At 51.9% G+C, this 18,205-nt stretch overlaps 1 protein-coding gene across 1 annotated transcript; it reads right to left on the bottom strand.

Annotated features, from left to right (window-relative positions):
• Positions 1-251: 251 nt before the first annotated feature.
• Positions 252-17,864, bottom strand: GPR137C (G protein-coupled receptor 137C). Its single transcript, XM_054200510.1, has 7 exons — positions 17,437-17,864; positions 10,132-10,175; positions 9,145-9,373; positions 5,862-6,011; positions 5,176-5,298; positions 4,939-5,054; positions 252-4,163 (listed from the first exon to the last, which is right to left on the bottom strand). Exons 1-7 carry the CDS (start codon positions 17,800-17,802, stop codon positions 3,992-3,994), a joined length of 1,200 nt encoding a protein of 399 aa, XP_054056485.1. The 5' UTR covers positions 17,803-17,864; the 3' UTR covers positions 252-3,991.
• Positions 17,865-18,205: the final 341 nt, after the last annotated feature.

The raw sequence follows: 18,205 nt of genomic DNA, 5'->3' as shown, positions 1-18,205 counted from the left end.
GGGGTTTTTTTTATGAGCCCTGCAAAGGTGCTCAGCTTCCAGCCAGCGCCTGAAGGCATCTCTCCTCTTCCTCATGTAGGGCAAGGGGAGGCAGGGCCTGAGTTACAGCCTCTCCTGCAGCGAGCGCTGGGACCCATTGGCCTTCCTGCCGCTCCCAGCCCGTTAAAGCGGGTCTGTCCTCGTTTGGGAGCCGCTTGCCTGGCGCTGGTAGCCAGGCAGGGCTAAAAAGGGAAAGGACGTACCCACTGCGGGGCTGCAGCTCCTCAGAGGCAGCGCAGAGCTGCTCAGTGGCTGAAGCGAAGTTGAATTTTGCCGCTGCAAGGACAAACAGCCAGGGAAGTAGGACAAAGAGCTCCTGGAGCAGAGCAGGGGGACCCTTCCTGGGCCAGGCATGGAGGGGCGAGACACCCCGTCCTGCTGCCAGCCCCGATTACACCATCTGCCTTCGCAACGGGGGCAAAGGACAGGCTGGCACGTAGTCAGAGCTGCCAGAGACTAGACACCCCCAGGACGGGGGTGCAACAGCCCCAGCAGCCATGCTGCTTTTCACCCTGAGCCCCCAAAAAAACGCGCTTGTAGGGACAGGAAGGTGCAGCCAGCGTGTGCTCCAGCAAAGCCGCTGCTGTTTGCGGCAAGCTCAAGGCCACGCAGATAAACCTGTGCAAGGAAATAAGGCAAGCACCAAGTTCCTGAGCTGGGGTTTTCGGCTCCTCCGCAGCTCGGTGCTGCAGAGGAGGCCAGAGGGATCACAAGTCCCAAGAAGGGGACAGAGCACAGCCCACGCCCTGAATCATCTCCTGCCCCAGGAGCTGTGCGTGTGGAAGCAGAAGGCGGCGAGGGGCAGAGGACATGGTTTGAGCTTGTACCTCATGAGACAGGGACAAGGGGAAGCACTGCGTCCCTCTGGGCCACAGCCAGCCTCGAGAAACATCAGAGGGTAAAGCACCCTGTGAGGGCAACAGGAAGGAAGGGTGCTCTGCCCTCCCCAGCCCTGGAAAAACCACAGCTGCAAAGGGGAACTGCAGGACCCCTAGCAAAAGCCACCTCTGTGTGCTCTGCACCCAACCAGAGAGGGACTTGTGGGGATACTGGTCACACCGGCCAGGACTGAGCTACAGGAGGTCAGGCTCAGCGCTCCAAACCCATCAAGAAGCAGCTTTACCGACGTCTCAGCAGAGCCATGAGATGTCCAACACAGCCACTGAGCCCCTGGCCAGGACAAGGGGGGCTGCAGGACCACAGCTGGAGCTGGGTCACACCAAGAGCAGAAACCCAGCCAGGCCTCCAGCAACCTAGCACTGAAAACCTCCTTTTTTTTTTATTATTTTTTTTTTATTTCAACATAGTAGTGCTTGGTTACAGTTTAGTGAAGAACAAATAGGTACATTCATTGGCCACAGCTTCCTGTTGCAGCCAGCTGCTGCCTGACTGCAAAGCCAAAATACTGTTAAACCATACCAAAAAAAAAAAAAAAGAAAGAAAGTTTAATGAAAGGCAACTATGCATTAAAAAAGTCATTGTACTTCTCAGCTATAAATTACTTCAGTAAAACACAGGACCAGCCCCAGCAGGAGCGGTCAGAGTTTTGAAATTAACGGCCATCCGTACAAATGAATAAAACCAAAACACTTTTTGCCAGTCACTCACAAGTACATTAAGCAACAAGACTCACTGCCCCGACCTGCCATCCGAATGCCAGGAAGATCATATGGTTGTTGTGTGCTTCAGTGCAATATGAACAAGGAGCCTGTAGCCCTTTAATTTTTTATTTTTTAATTTTTTTTTTTGCACTACACTCCTTTCCCTCCAAAAAAAAAAATAAATTAAAGTGCTCCTAGTGCTTTGGAATTTAAGCAAGAACAGGGGCCACTAGCGTCACTTCTTGTCTTTGGTGACTTACGGGAGAAGAAAGAAGGGCAACGCACCGAGTCCAGGTCCTTCATTAGCTTTGCCATAAGTCAAGCAGTGATTTGAGATGGAACAACCCGTTTCTGCAGCCCAGCTGAGGCAAGGGGACAGGTCCCTTATGCCACACCAGGCAGAGCAGCCGGGAGAGCCACAGCAGTCAGGGTGGAGCTCTCTGGTTCAAGTACTAGAGCAAGAGGGATGTGCCGAAAGTTGTCCCCCTCAGAGCCTTCTCTAAAAAGCAGCAGGGGTTTCTTTTTTTTTTTTTTTGGGCCAGCACAAGTGAAGCAGGTTAGCAAGGAGAGGCCCAGAAGCCAGCCGAGGAAACCACACAGAGGGACTGGGTGTTCTCAGTGACAAGTGACATCTAGCTCAGTACAAGTGATGCAGGTGATGGGTGACCAGGCCATACCAGTGAGCACACGGCAAGTGAGGAGAGGCCGGGGCTGCCCCAGTGCTGGGGGTTTCTCTCACACACAGCTGTGGACACCGAGGCTGCCTCCGGCACCAGAGCCCAGCCCCACGTCCCACAGCACCACGCCAGCCCCTGCCCAGCTAAGTCCTTCACCCCAGCTGGGTCCTTCAGTGTCAGACTCTGGTTTGAACAGCAGGAGCAGCTCTAGGTACGGGAAAAGCAGTTCCAGTTCAGGTTGTCACTAGAGGTCAGAGCAGTTGCCCTCCCTGGACCAGTGCCTCCATCCAAGGCTGTGTCCAAAGCTGCTTCGCTCAGCCCCAGGAAGCCAGGAATAACACCAAGCGTCATCTCCAAGAGCCAGATGGAGCTATAGGCCAGGTCAAACTTGGCAATTTTGGTTAAAGACAGACAGAGAAACCTCTTCCCAGACTGACCCAACACACTCAAACCCTGTGTACACCCAAAGCCTGCTGACACAGCTCCTGTGGCAGTGGGAGGACTCCAGGCCCACAGTCCTGCCCCATGGCAGGGGAAGGGAGAGCGAAGGAGCCCAGGGACCAGCTCTCTGCGGCATCTGCAACTTCCCTCTGCAACAGCAGGCATTGCCTCCGCAGACAGACACCTCCCGCACCTCTGTGGGGACCCCACTGGTTCACATTCGCTTCAGGTTAAAACTCTTGGTTATCTGCTAAATGCAATTTAATACTGAGGGGGAAAGGGGAGCCCCACGGCGGGTGAAGAGGGAGCAGGACTGCTCTCGCCACCCACCAGTTAAAGCAGCCCTAGTTTTACACGTGCTTTGGGCCACACGTGTTCCTACAGGCATGCTCTCGCCGAGCCAGCTCTAAGCTCTCCCAGAAGGCAGCAGCCTATGAAGTCTCGCCCCCTCCATCCACGCCAGCCCTCTTCCTTTGCCACGAGCTAGTGGGTTGGTTACAACATAGTGATCTTAATGCCAGTAGGAGCACTTGATCTCACCCTCCCAGGCGTCCGCTAGGATATGCTTAGAGCCCAGCTTTGAGCCCACAGTCCTAGGCAGGACACTTCAGCAACCAGGTGAAACGAGGCCCAGCAGTCAAGAGCAAGACCACACTCAGCCCAGAGGCATCAGCCCTGCCAGGTGTGAATATGGCACAGTATGCTTGAACATTCACCGCAGGAGGCCCTGCCTGTAACACGCTCGGCCAGAGCTTCACACTCCCAAGTGAGTCAGGATGCAGAGTACTTCACGGAACACGTCTTTGCAGGAAGACAGTGCCTCTCCCAGCTATGGATGTGCAATTAAAAGAGTAACTAGAACAGTCTCAGACCAAGCGCGGTCTGAGCAAGATTTCGTTCCTTCCAAGTGTGCAGATAAAAGTGCAAATATGCATTTGATGTTTCTTTTCTAGTGAGGAAGCTCTGGTGCATTTAGCTGCCGACATCTTGAAGACCAGACCAAGAAAAAGCTTCCAGAGAGTTCAGCTTCACTTTGCTACATGGTACCTTAAAGTCACAGTTCTCTTGCTTACTGCCTGCAGCCATAGGCTCAGTCCCACTTACAGCTGCAGCAGGTAGTGGAATGTTTGTGTCGATGAGTTAGATACTCCAGGGAAGAAGGAAAGAGAAAACCAGGTTACAATCCTATACATGAATGCCACTTCTGGGGAAGAAAGGGACCTCACAGCCTCTTCAGTTCTGTGGTGCAGGGTATGAGCTATGGTGATTATTCATCTCCGAGCCGCCTGCGGCAAAGAGCAAGGGGGCACTGTCTGTAACCGTTCCGCTGAGATGGGGACCCACCGTGTAGTTGTCATTGCCAGCCAGGGACCCATAGCAGCCAGAGCACTGGGGGGTGGCCAAGCTGGGAGGAGAGACAGGAAAAAAAAAACAGACACAGACTCTTAGAGATGAGTAATTTGGCTGCAGCTAGTCTCCACTGCCAGGAAAGACTTCTGCTCCCAGTATCCAGGTCTGCAGAAGCACACTATGCCATGCAAGCACAGCATCTCCAAGGAACCTGGCTTTGATGAAACAGGTACAAGGAGAAGAGGACCAGGCCCTGCACCACTGGTCAAGAAGAGCCAGAACCTCTGAACCCCCCACTACACCCTGAGCAGCAGTGAAGGCCAAGGCTGTCAGGTTTCCCCCTAGTTCTGCTGGGGATACCAGACCATTCTCCCCTGTACCAGGTGTTCCTGCAGAGCTTTGTCCCAGCTGGCTCCCAGGGATCATGTCCCTCCCAGGACTTCACCGCCTCTCACTTCCCAGTGGAGAAACTCCTCTGGAGGTCATTTAAGAGCCCTCCATCCCCACAGCTGAGGAAGGATCCTAGCAGGATCAGCCCTCCTGGATGAGGCCTCCTCTCTGTAGCCACTGCATACTTCTACCTGCCAGCACCCAGAGCAATAGCCACCCCTCAGAGCTGGTCACTTCTATCTCATAAAAACAGCTCCTTGTGAGCTGCAGAAGGGAACAAACCCAAGCTTAGTCAGAAGGCTCCTTGGCCCATCCACCTTGCCCAAGCTGCCTCTTAGACCAAAATTTTTTTCCTAAGAGCAGAAGCCAAGAGCTCTGCTGCGTCCACACAGGGCAGCCGAACAGCAGCTGGGCTTTCCCTTGCCCAGCACAACACTTACCCTCCTTCTCTGGCCCCAAGCCGTGACAAGTCATCATCGCTGTCGTAGCGCCTTGGATTGTCAAAGAAGTAGGCTCTGGAGCTGTAGCTGTGACTATTGACCATCCCCGCTGGAGTCTGTTAAAGAGAAAGGAGATGGGCCACAAGTGAGATGTTTCTGACAGTGTTCCTAAAGGCCTGTACCCATACCCCAGGCACCTCGGGACTCCTCAAGCTACAGCAGCTTGCTCACACCTACCAAGTTCTGACTCAGTCTCTGAGCCCGAAAGAACAGCACCACGAAAGTCGTTGGCACCAGCTCCCAGAGGAAAAGGACCACTCCAAACACCACGTACTCTTCACTGCTCACTTCCACATGCACCTGTGGACAGAAGTTAGAGGTCTCTGTATAATCCTAGCCATCAGTAGACCTACACAGCTCCCAAAGCTGGACACTGCACACAGCTCTGGAGAACTAGGAATGCAGAGAAACTCTTTATGAAGACAGGAGTCCTTAAACCAGAATAGCGACCCTTACTCGACTACTGTTTTTAGTGAGATAGTTCTCTTTAGTGTGCTACCAGGGTACTGTTAGCTCCCTCCTCACACCAGTGACTCTCCCTTGCACACAGCCATGCCTTATTAAGCATTGCTTTTCTGCTCTAGTTGACTTGTTCCTCCTCTCCCCCAAAAGAAGAGTTGGCAGGCTAAAACTGAAGAGCACAACAGGGGATGCTGCCTGAAGAAGTAGCCAGAGGAAGATTCCAGCTTGCTCTGGTGGAGAGAGCAAGCACAGCTTCTGAAGGCAGAAATCCAGCTCACCTGGGGATGTCGAGAACCAGACACCATTACCCAAAGCTCTTTTCCCCTACACATGCCCTCACAGGGTGGCAGAGTAACTGCTTGTCACTTTACTAGCTCTGGATTGGTGTCACAGACACTTACCTTATCTGAAAGGTTGTCCCAGCCATAGTTAAAAGGACCAGGAACATTGTCGGGAGATATGGCCACAGCTACCAGGTTATAGCAAGCCCTTGAGGAATACAGAAGAGCGACTACAGATCCCACAAGAATCGCCTGGCAGACAGATGTTCCCTAGAGCAGGAAGAAAAACAGTTTTAATACAGACCTTCCTACAAAGCCAGAATTCCACACACACGCCCCCCGCCTTCCCCTTAAATGCGTGAGAAGCTGTGCAGGCAAGAATGACCTAGAACATTTGTATATTGTTGCTAAAATATTCAGAGCTGGTTAAGAGCTTCCTTGTGTGATGAGTTCATTGCAGTAGCAGAGCTACACAGCCAGTGTCACCAGGGAGCAAGGGACAACTTGAGGCACAGGAGTGCCACTCAGGATCTCATCAGTCAGCTTCAAACTGGTAGTCCAGAGAGATGCCACCCCACCCACTGCCTTTCTGTGGTGGTCTCCTGAAGGCCAACCAACAACCATTAAGAAAATCAACTTGCTGCTTCTACACCTTGATCAGACTCTACAGCAGAGATGTCCACCCAGCTCATTCACTCTGCAGCAGTTCAGCACCCCCACATTGAACACATTTATCTAGGAAGGAAGCCCAAATATTTGGGGTGGGCAACTCTGAGAACAGGGAGACAGATCCAGCACCTGAACCCCGGTGCTGCTATGGGACAAACCAGGCTTTGCTAAACACAACTGTAAAGAAGGCAGTGTGATAAAGGGCGGCTAGATGTTGTGGGACACCTGCCTCCTACTATCTGTCTTGTGTTGGTGAAGAACAACTTTCTCCACAGTGTTTCAGATGCAGTGCTGTCAGAGGGACAGCTGCATGAGGTACCCTGAAGGTCCTACCTTTCTCGGACAGTTAGCCATGGGAGAAGCAGCCACTTGAAGATCTGCAAGTGTCTCCGTTTCTTTGCTAAATACACCCCTTAAATACAGCCTTTTAATAGCTACCAGTAGCCACCAAGTCACTGCAGAGCAGAAGCCAGGAAGTGGGCAGGCAAACACATCTCAGCAGCTGACTTGCCTTTGTAGTTAGGGAGACAAATCTGCTCAGGAAGCTCATCTCATTGACCTGCTCCACATCCAAGCTATGGGTACACCAGTTCTACTTTCCTAGCTTTCCAGCACTTGCTCAAGACAGTGCCTTGGAAGAGTCAGCATGAAAGTGCTGCTGACAGACAGGCCCCTGTGGCAGCACCAAAGCACAAGAACACAGCCTGCTCTAGCACTGTTAGCCAAGTCCATGGTGTTCAGGAGAGCAGAATAAGAGGCAGAAAGGCTAGTGAAGCAAGTCTCCAGCAGACAAGGACCACAGTATAGGATCTGGCAGCGGTTCAATAGCGCAGCCTCCTCAAGCATCAAATGGCTCAAACCTTCCTACCTTCCGTGGTGGAGGCAGCCGCCTCACTGGGCCCCTCCAGCCTTCCTGCATTGCTTTGAGTCAGCAGGTTCAGAGCTGGAGTTCAGGAGGCAGGACAGCCTTTTCAGGCATTTGTGTAACACTTCTGCTCATCCCCACCCTATTTTTGCAGCTCCTCCACAACACAAAGCCGGGGGATGCCTTCAAGGCAGGGAAGGGAGACAGCATTTGAATGCAAGAGACCTTTACCAGACAGTCAGGTTGAGTATTCAACTTGAGAGCAAGGCTTCTTTAGCGCTGTGCTGTACAAGAGCAAGGCCCCACAGGCAGCCTCAGGCATGTAACTAGAGGAAGTTACTGCATTCATAAACCACTGCTGGGTGAACTTGATAAGTTAATTAATGTCCAGATCCAGTCAGAGCTGGGTACCTGGCCCGTGCAAGCAGGGATTTGAGCAGGTTCTCAGCTTAGTCACGGCTCCTCTGTCTCACTTCAGATCATCCAGCTGCAATCTGCGGCCTCTGTGGACAGCTGTCACAAGAGCCAGGTAGGCAGCTGGTCCCAGTACCTATGGCCCACACACATCCTGGATTCTGGGCAGCCACCGATGCTCTCCACTGCCTAAGAGACCCAGACTTCTCCTACAGAAAGCCCCAGCTTCAACCTTGTCAGCCCAGCTCTGGCAACCCTCTCTAAAAGAAGGGGCAATGGACTTTGAGTGGTCGCGCAGATGGCCCGCTAAGGAGCAAGGAGATGCCTCCAACCAACCCAAGGCAGTTGTCAGGATCCAGAATGTCTTTGCATCAGTGTCTGTTGCAAGGCTGCTTGTCACCCTCTTCTGAGGGGGGACAGAGGCATCCAACAGCCACCAGGAGCTCTACACCCTGGCCAGCCTCAGCAGTGATTTCAGCCCATACAGATTCACCTGACTGAGGACACACTGGAAATAAGGTCTCTGCAGGAGACCTTATTCTGACTCCGGGAAAGAGGTGATTCGGACCACATGAGGTGAGGAGCTGTACTACTGGGAAAAGGCAGTAGCTCAGAAGTACCAGAGCCAGGCAGCTGGCTTCCCTGAGCTGTGCTTCCCCATGCTCAGGGCTCAAGTTTTTCTATAGATCTTTCCAGGCTCATCAAGAGACTACATCTGCCCTTCTCACCAGGCCAGATCCCCACCCTGGAGTCACTGCCTTTGATAGGAGTGATATGGCTTCCCAGAGGAAGAGCAGACAGCTTAAGCACACACTTAATTGCGGCCTACTGCCACACTAACACAAGACTGCTGGTGGCTTATCCATTTTCCTACCTGCTGGAGAAGAGCCATGTATGTTTAGACCCTCATCTGTCCTTCTGCCTTGGGGCAGGACTTACAGCAACTTTTCCTCCCCTTCTAAGATGCTCATCTCATCCAGGACAGGTGAGCACTGCCTCTGGCTCAAGCAAGCAGGCAGCTAAAGCTGGACTGCTGCAGGGGGATCCCCTTTGCAGATAGTTGTCATGCATCTGCCAGAGATAACAATATGCTGCAGATTTTACTGTCCTTAGTGACAATATGCTGCCGAAACTGCATCTGCTACTCCTTAGAGAACCCTCTTGTAGACAAACCCTGAATTGTACCTCTAAACCTGAAACGCATAAGCAGCTCCAAAGCTGCAGACAAAGTATTCCCTTAAAACGTGCAGGGCACTTCACTGCTACAGCAGGAGCATGCACTTTCTGGAGGGAGGAGTCCAAGAGCTGCCACCTCCACACTGGAAGGAGTATTTGAGCAGAAATAGCTCAGGTGCAACCAGGTCAGCACTGCTCTGAGCAAGCACACACAGATCCAGTTAACAATCCAGCTGACGACAGTGCAGTTCCAGTGTAGTTTACAAGGCATTTACCTACCTTAGACTCGAGGTAGACATTCGCTGAAGACATCTTTCCCAGTTTGCACATGCAGCAAGCCAGCGAGATGGCACAGAGGATGAAGAGGCTGTCGTTAACTAGGGCACGGGCAAGGACTGTCCACCTCAACTGGTTCTCCGGCACCTCACCGTGGATTAACATTGCACAAGTTAAATTCACAACTAAGAAGAGGAGGCTGGTAAATACGGAGCCCAGGTACAACAGGACCCTGGAGAGATGGTGGGGGAAAAGAAAAAAAAATAAAGGAGTTGAAGTCAGACAATTCTGTGGCCATTCTCCACCACCCTCCTGTCTCATCAGGCAAAAGAACCTCCCAGCATGCCCAGTGCTCTGCTTGCTATGAAGATCAGACATTCCAGTAAGTTTCAGTGGTTCTATTGACAGTCCAAGTCTGCAGAGTGTTTGTTTGAGCTGCTCTCATAATGCATGAGCAGTGTAAGTAGTCATGAGTTACAAGACTCATCTTCTGACAGTCAGGTTCTTATCTTGCAGATTTTAAGTGTTGCTCTAGCTCTGCATTAACTTCAGTCAATAAGCTATGAGTCATCACAACCACTGCAACTTCTTTATTGAAAGCCACTGGAGCTTGCATTTTCCATTGTGGGTTTCCCTGGAAATGGCTAGGAAGCACCTGGATTGCACAAACACAGGTCCCACCTATTACTCAAGCCTTGTTCTGCAGAGCTTTTCTGGGGTAGGACAACTCAGGATGACCTTGAGAGTTCACGCGGTTTGTGAGCAACACCAGTACTGGGATGCTGATGGAGGCATGCAGCATATGCTTTAGCTTCCTTGGTACACTTGAAGCTCCACTCCAAGGCACAAGACTGATCCTTTGTCAGAGCACAGCTAGGTATGGCATTAGCTCTGTTCGGTCTTTGGGGTCTGAAGTTCCCATTCCCAGCACTGCAGCACAAGTTCACCTTAAGCCAGCTTTGAAGGTAACATTAGGAAAGTATCACTTACTTGTACTTGTTGAATTCAGCTGCACATTTCACTTTGAATATGACCTAGGGGAAAGATTTGCACAGCATTACTTAACATGACCTACAGTTCTCCTTTAACCTTAGTAAAGGCATATACAACAGCAGAGCCAGCATCCAGCTGGACATCTTGAAGGACTCTAGATTATCTATTAGCACCAAGTCTTGCAACCAGACCCACTTGCAAGAAAGACTGGTATTCTTTTTTTCCTGCAAGAACCAAGCCCAAATGTAGGTGTCCAGTAGCCATAGAATCATTTGTGTTGGAAGAGACCTTTACAATGGAGTCCTAACACTGCCAAGTCCACCACTAAACTATGTCCCTATAAAAGTATTTAATATCCCATATGTAACAAGGACTTTAATAACACCACACCTAAGGACTTCAAGAAAAGCAGGGAGTTTAGTACTCAGTAGTCACTAAGAACATTCAAAAATACATCTGCTTCGCCCAGTGTTCTGTGCTGCATATTTTAGAACCTCAATCATGCTCAATTTCCCTGTTAGAGAAGGCCACTTCAGCTGCTGTGCTTTAGCAAGACAAATAGCTGATCTAAAATAGCCCTCTGGTATCGGATTATGGACCCGCAGGCTGTAACACGCATTTAGAACTCGCAGCTCCTCCATCCTGAAGATGGTTGTAGGCCAAATACACCTGAAAAGTAACTCTGAGATGGCAGGAAGTCCTGTAGAGGTGGAAGGCCCATTTCCACAGCACATTTGACAGACAAGCGTATAAGATGTCAGTCATTTACAGACTGTTTCACTCTTCAAAGCAACACGCACTGTCCAAGAGTGGATCTGGGTTCTGTGAATCTCCTCACCGCACAAGGGATTAGGAGACTCAAGTTGACAGTTGCACAAGAAGGATCAATGCTTCAAAAGCAAAAACTCACGGGCCTCTCCTCGGATTGCAGGTACTGAACCCATGCCTGCACCCCCAGCCATTTGGGTTGAGGCTAGAGGAGAACCATCATCTCACACTCAGGCAGCCCTACAACACCCTTTCCGTATGGCAGACAAGCCTCCATGTCCCTTTGGGCTGGAAAGTGGCTGCTACTGAAGCCTACAGGGGCAGGACTTCTAGCCTAAGGACATATGGACAGCTCAGGAAGGTGCGGACGCACACCCAAGTCACAGCTTAGATGGGAGCACAGGGGTCCCACCGCAAGAGGACAGGTAACTGGTGCTCCCACATGGTCAGGCAAGCAGCATGCTGGCAGAGCTACATGGAGCTCACTTGTCACACACAGATTCAGCACAGCCATGGCAGGAACTGGGGTTTGTCCTGTGAAAGAGGCAGATCCTGGTGCAGACCCCAGAGCTGAGATCACATTCAGCCTCAGACAAAGCTCGTGTCCTGACTAGAGACTTTGAAGGAACTTGGGAAGAGGTAGAGAGCCATTTAGCCAGGTCCAGCAGACATATACTTGTGGGGTGAACACAAGACCACTGTGAGCTTGCTGCCCAGGTGTGGAGGTTTAGTTTCACTGCTTCTGCAAGGAGTCCTCCCTGTCAGCTTCCAGACTGTGGCTGCAGTGAAGAATCACTCATCTCTCACAAGGCAGCCTCAGCCAGCTTTTTTTCTGATGAGATTTCTTGGGTCCTGCCTTCCAGTCAGCACTGAGGTCATGATGGCACTCTGAAGCTTCAGAAATCAGGCTTCTGCCAACAGGATTTCCAGAGACATTTCAGGGTTTGAGGGTCTGATCCAGCTCATCTGAGTTACAAGGTAACCTGGGCCTTGAAGGACCATGTGGTGACCTCAAAACAGAAAAATCCCTGAATCCTCCCTCTGTGCCTAGTTTGCCTGTAGGCTATGTTCAAGTGCTTTGGGAGTGTCAAAACAGACATCAAGAACATCCAGCTGGGAAACCTCTTGGTTCAGCACCCATTTGTGGAGCATGGAAGTCCATTTGAGGTACTTGCACTGCTGCTCTGACTCCCAGAAAAAACACTCTGTCACTGCAGCCTCTGAAGAGCTGAGCAAGAGTCCCTGGCTTGTGTTCCAGCTGATCGCCCTTGCGTGAGAACAGCCCCTCAGCTGAGCAGGGAAATGCCAATGGCTAACAGAAAGAAGATGCTGGCTTCTGCAGCAGCCCTGAGCAAGGGACTCTCCCAAGACCCACCCCTGTGGCCCTGAGCCCTGGGGACTAAGGCACACAGAGCTGTCTCAGGGTTAAGAGTGCAATGGCAACCCGAGACTCACACTTGGACCGCTGCCACGGAAAGCGGAGGGAGACCACAGCACCAGCCTTACACTTTTATTAGCCCCCAGCTATTTAGTCCTGTAACTTCAGGAAAAGAACAGGCATCACTCGGTTTACAGTGGTTTTAGTTATTAAGACATGATAACTCATCTGAAGGTTGCTTTTTTCTTCATAGGTCAGTAGGTGACACCAGTAGTGTTCACAATGCACCTTTGGGTTCTTGCCCTTGAGACAATCTTGCAAGCCTTCCAGCACTGCTGCTTTTCAAAGCCCAAGGACAGCTGATGTAGTGGGTTCTGCTGGGAAGAAACCAGCACAGAGAGCTCAGGAGCAGTCCTGTTCTTCATAAAAATAGGAAATACAGACCCCTGCCCTGAAACAGGTGCATGATGCCAAGTTGCTAGTAGCAACCCTTGCAAACTGAACAGTTCCTCCAGTTCCTAGCCGAGAGGCCGGCTCCAAAAGTCATCAGTTGCCTGCTGAAAACAAGGAACAAGGTCTCTGCTAGCCCAGAGCAGGAGGGCTGAGAACATGTCCTCCTAAGCAAGCCTTTTATAACAGTTAGGCAACACTCAGCCTGTTGTCTTTCTGGAGCCACAAGTCCTTTGAGCACTTCACATCAGCCACAGACTTGGGAGGAAGGCGAGGCCGAGAAAAGCTACAGACCTCAAAGTGCCCTGTGATGCTGAGGGCTTTTGTTTTTGTGATGCCTGGATATATTTCACAAAAGTGAATGCCTTACATCACTGAGTCCAGAAAGTAAACTTGCTAAGGGTACATTCTCAGAGCACTAAAAACACACTCAGTCTTCAGAGGTGTACTGGATGTGTCACAGCTGCAAAGACATGACAACAAGTGACAGACACCATAACCCACAGGTAGTTCTAAGGGCCACTTTCAGTATCTGTACAAGCCAGGATCTCAGCCCTAACATCGAGCCTCCGATAGCACTTCAGCTTGGTTTTCGTGCAGCCATTCACAACAGATCTGAAAGATCCATGAGCACCAGCAACTTGTCATTGTCTGTCTGATAGAACCAAAGTCTCTTTTGCTCCATAAACAAAATCATGAGTTTAGGCTCTCCAGATGCAAGACATAACCATGTCCTGCCTTGACATGAACACAGCCCTCGCTCAGCTGCAAGAACATCCACAGCTACATTCCTTCTTTCACCATAGTCACTCAGTACCAGAGCAGAGCATGGACTATTTTGGGACTACACCCCAAAACAAGTGTTTGAGCCCACACCCGCCCCTCAGAGAAAAAGCTGGAACTATCTGTGAGGAGGACCTCTCACCATCCCCACTAATACTGAGGTCATCCTATGCCATCATGAACACAGGGTGCAACTCATGTACCCTGGTTTCCTAGAATAGCTGGTTGCTGGCATGGACACCTGTTCCCATGGGAATCACCAGCTATGGGATGGAGCAGTTTTGGTTTTAAGTGACCCCTTACCAGCTGTCCCTCTGAGGCAGAGGGCACATGCTAGGTGTCTGCCAGATAAGGAAGGTGGAAAAGTGCAAGAACAGATGAAGGCTTTTTCAGTTTTCCATCTGAGACAGCGGGAAGATACAGGACAGCAAGGACAAACAGCTCCCAGGCTGGATGCTCTTTCCATGCCTGTCTGCTCCAGAGCAATTAGAGCAGCAAGAGATGAAGAAAGGCTGATGTCATCTAATCAGATGGAGCACTTAAAGAAACCCAGACAGGTTAAGGGTTATGGCCACACCAGTCTGGCAGAGCAGCCTGTCAGAGCCTCACCACTCCAGCAGAAGTCCTTACTCATTGTTGCGCACAGTTGCTGACTCCCGAGTGAGTCCAGGATGCCAAGTGCTCAAGAAGGTCTTTGAAAGGGTCAAGATGGAGGTTGTTGTGGCTACATTTCATGTGCTGTGCTCCTGACAATGACCTGGGGGAAAGCAGGAATTGGCAGGCTCTTGGGAAAGGTAGCATTACTCAAGCAGATGTCTAGCTGGCAGCAGAGGAGCTAGTCCAAAAGCAAGGCAGAGAAGCACCCCGGGTTGGATATCCGAACCACTGGTTCTGCCTGTTTTAGGCAAGACTGGGAACACATCTGAGGAATTCTGACCTGACAACCTGTGAACTCCAGATTTCCTGGAAAGGATCTCATTCTGTTACAAGCTGAATCAGAGAGGATGAGATGCTCCCAAGCAAAAGGGCATCACACCTTTTGATGTGCCAGGTGGAAGTAAGGCGGTGACAGAAAGAAACTGTCACCACCAAATGAGCATCCCACACGCATTTGGTCAGGCTTCCACATCCCCTCAGGAATCTCAGGGGCTGGGAGGTGATAGGAAGAGGATACCCTCTCCCCACAGAAAGGAGGAACACCAGACAGTTTCACAAGTTTGAATTTCAGCCCCAGAACAGCCTGGAGTGCAAAATAATGCTAGCTCTCCATGGGTATGTGTTGTTTCCCTGAGCTCTTCCCCCACCCAGCACCATTTCATCCTCAGCTTGTAAATAGCCTGGGGAGCTCCGTAAATCAAGCAAGATTAGTTCAAATAACATAGCACAGGCCACATTTTCATCCACTGCTTAGACAGATGCCACGTCTCCAGCATCTCCACAAAGGAGGCACTGTGTACACAGACAGTTAGCCAGGCCTTCCACACAAAAGCAGCCTATGCTTTTATCTGAGGCTATCTCAGACCAGGATACTGCCCCCAGAGTAGCAGAAGCCCAGTGCCCTTCTACAGGTTGCTACCAACTGGCCCTTAAAGAACTGGGAATGGATGGGCCACCCACAGCAGGTTCTGCTTGAAGTCACACTGGTAAACATACCAGTCCTCTCTAGATCTTGAGCCACTTCAGCTAAACTGCTGTGGTTCCACCTCAGCTTCTCTCCTTCCTCGAGGTAGTGACAATTCTTCTTTAATTACACCCTAAGCTCCCTTAACACAATGCCTCTTGTGCTTTAAGAGAAACACTGAACACAGCCAAGCCAGGAACATCTCAGCTACCAGCACATGGCACCCTTCTGTCAAGGGAGGGATGCACTAGTTTTATCAGCCTGTTCCCCAAGCAGAGGAAGCCAAATATCACCACTCACATCATTTCTTTTGTTAAAATGGAAGCCAGAAAAACACCAAAAGCTTTCTGTTCACTGCACTTTCTCTAAACCTCTGGAGCTGCAGGCTTCCCTACCACCACCCACAAACACCACAAAGTACTGGACACCTGTTCTGCTTGCAACAGCCAAGTGTCAGACCCTCGCTGTAACTACACATGTATACCCATTTTAGTAAGTCATTTCATCCTTCCCCACTCTAGATTCTGAGGTCTTATTTCCTCAAACAGGATTTCCCTTGGCTCTAGGTCTTCAAGGAGAAAGAAATGGGGTATATTCAGCCAGAGTCCACTGAAAAACAGGTACCCTGGGAGGAAGGGAAGCCTGAGAACCTATTTGAGTTTACTTTGCTGTTCTTTAAAGGAGCCTTTTAACACAGCTGCAGAGAGGCAAATCTTCTGTCAAGTCCAGTGAGACTTGGAGGAAAACAGAAATCCAGCCACTTTGTGGTACCAGAACATGGGATCCCTTTCTCTGCTTGTCTTTCGAGGGACACAAAAGCACCCACTGGTTGGAGCAATTCGTAGGTCAGACTCCCTTTAACAGACAAGATGGATTATGCACACTATGCACCACTTGTTATTTTGCTGCCACTTGATCAGCAGCATATCTAACACCAACAGCTTTTGCAACGGGCAGTTTACCCCAGCTTCCAGGTGTTTGTGTCAGAGGGGGAAGAACCAAAACAGCTGAACAACCCAATTGCTCCAAGTCTCACATTATCATGTGAATGTTGATGTCCTCGGGAAAATGAAATCATAACTCCCATCGGTGACACATCGGTGCGATGGAGCGATTTCGCTGTGTGTTAGCGATTCCTTTGTGAGGCTGGCAAACAGCTGAGAGCTGCAGAGCAAAGAATCTGAACAACAACAACAAAGCTGGAAGGAAAGTACTGCCTATTTATGAAACAAGTCACCAAACTGGAAGGCAGGCGAGCAAAGGGCTGCTCACGAGAAACTGGAGCAGAAACAAAATATTCAGAGGAAGAAGGGGAGGGGAGAGCCAAGGCTTTAAAAGATAAAGACAAGTGAAAAGACTAGAGAAAGGAGGACTGAAAAAATAGAATAGTCACAAAACAAGTGATGGGGAACCCAGAAAAGGAGGAATACAGCTCAGCAACAATAACAAGCAGCTCCGCACTGTCCCAGTAGCGATCATTGTGCTCGGAAGGGGCCCACCTCTCCAGCCGCGGGCTGTTGTCTGGGGAGGCAGAGGGATCCCAGGGTTTTGGTTTGGTTTTTTTTTTTTGTGTGTGACAACAAGCTGCAGAACAAGCAGCCCGGTTCAGAGCGGAGCGATGGAGAGAAGGAGGGAGCGCAGCAACAATAGCAGAAGAGGCTCTAGCTGGTGACGTAATGGTTGGCATCACTCCAGGCCAGAGCAGCCCCTGCTGCTGCCACTTTCTGGTCCCCTTTAGAGAAGGGGAATCAATTAAAAAAAATAATATGCAAAACAGTCCCCTAAGAGACCTCCCCTGTAGGGCTGCAAAGGGGAAAGCCCCACTGGGGAGCAGGGCACATCTCTGCACCCCCCCAACCCCAGACTCAGGGCATGGGGAGATTCAGGTCTCCCCCCTCAAAAGCCACCCCAGGGGGGGCTGCACACCATGCGCCCACCACCCTGACACCGGGATTCAGGGCATGCTTTCTCCTCACCCCCCCCATCCCTCCCCACCCCCCAGCCTGGATTCAGGGCATAATCCCTGTGCCCTCCCCATATCCCCCCCAAGCCTGGATTCAGGGCATCTCCGCAACATCCCCCCAACCTGCCCCAAGGCCTGCACTGAGGGGAGACCTCTCAGCACCCTTCTCCCACCGAGCCTGGCCCAGGGCACACCTCCACACAGCCCCCCCCCCCCCCCAAACCCCGGCTTCGGGGGACACCTCAGCACACCTCCAAGTTCAGGGGGGGTGGCTGAAGGGGAAAGGGTGGTGGTGGGGGGGGTTGCTGTGTCTCTACCCCCCAAAGAAAAACAACTTACCTCAGCAAAATAGAGGTTGAGGAGGCAGAGGCTGGAGAAGAGCAGGCAGCCGGGCAGGCAGTAGAGGAGCCAGTGGGCGAAGGGCTGCTGGAGGCGGAGGGCCTGCAGGGAGTTCTGCAGGTAGAAGGAGAAGAGGGTGGTCCTGAGGGCAGCCCAGAGCAGGCAGAGGAAGAGGCAGAGCGTGTGGTAGCTCAGCCGCCGCTCCCGGTAGTAGAGGAGCAGCCAGAGCTGCAGGTAGGCGAAGAGGAAGAGGGCGGCGTAGAGCGCCGTGTGGAGCACGGTCAGCCCCAGCTCCACCGCGTAGGGCACGGCGGGCCCCTCCGCCAGGGCCGCCCCCTCAGCGAGGGCCGCCGCCGTCGAGCTCATGGGGCAGCGCCGGGGTCGAGGGGCGGGGGGGGGAAAGAAGGAGGAGGGGAGGCAACGGCCCGCCAACGCCCGCCGCGCCCTCCCCTCCCCTCAGCCCCGGCTGGACACCCCCATACAACAAAGAGGAGCCCCCCGCCTCCTTCTCCTCCTCCGCCGCCCGCCCTCCTGGCTGCGCCGCCCGCCCGCCCGCCGCCAAACAACTCTCTGCCGGGGACAATCAGCTGAGCCCGATTATTTGAGGCGCTCGCTCCTGACAGCGCGCCCTCCCCATTGGCTGCCGCCCGGCCCGCCCCCCCTGCGCCCGCCCGTCTCCCCGAGTGGCGGCCGCCGCCGCCTGTCACTCACCGGCCCGCCCCCGCCCGCGCGCCGCCTCGTTTCTTGGGTTGCCGCCGCCGCCCGCCTT

The sequence above is a fragment of the Rissa tridactyla genome, chromosome 4 (genome assembly GCF_028500815.1).
Source record: "Rissa tridactyla isolate bRisTri1 chromosome 4, bRisTri1.patW.cur.20221130, whole genome shotgun sequence".
Classification (NCBI taxonomy): Eukaryota; Metazoa; Chordata; class Aves; order Charadriiformes; family Laridae; genus Rissa; species Rissa tridactyla.
Note: the sequence above shows the minus strand (reverse complement) of the source record. Positions and strands in the feature narration are given on the sequence as shown.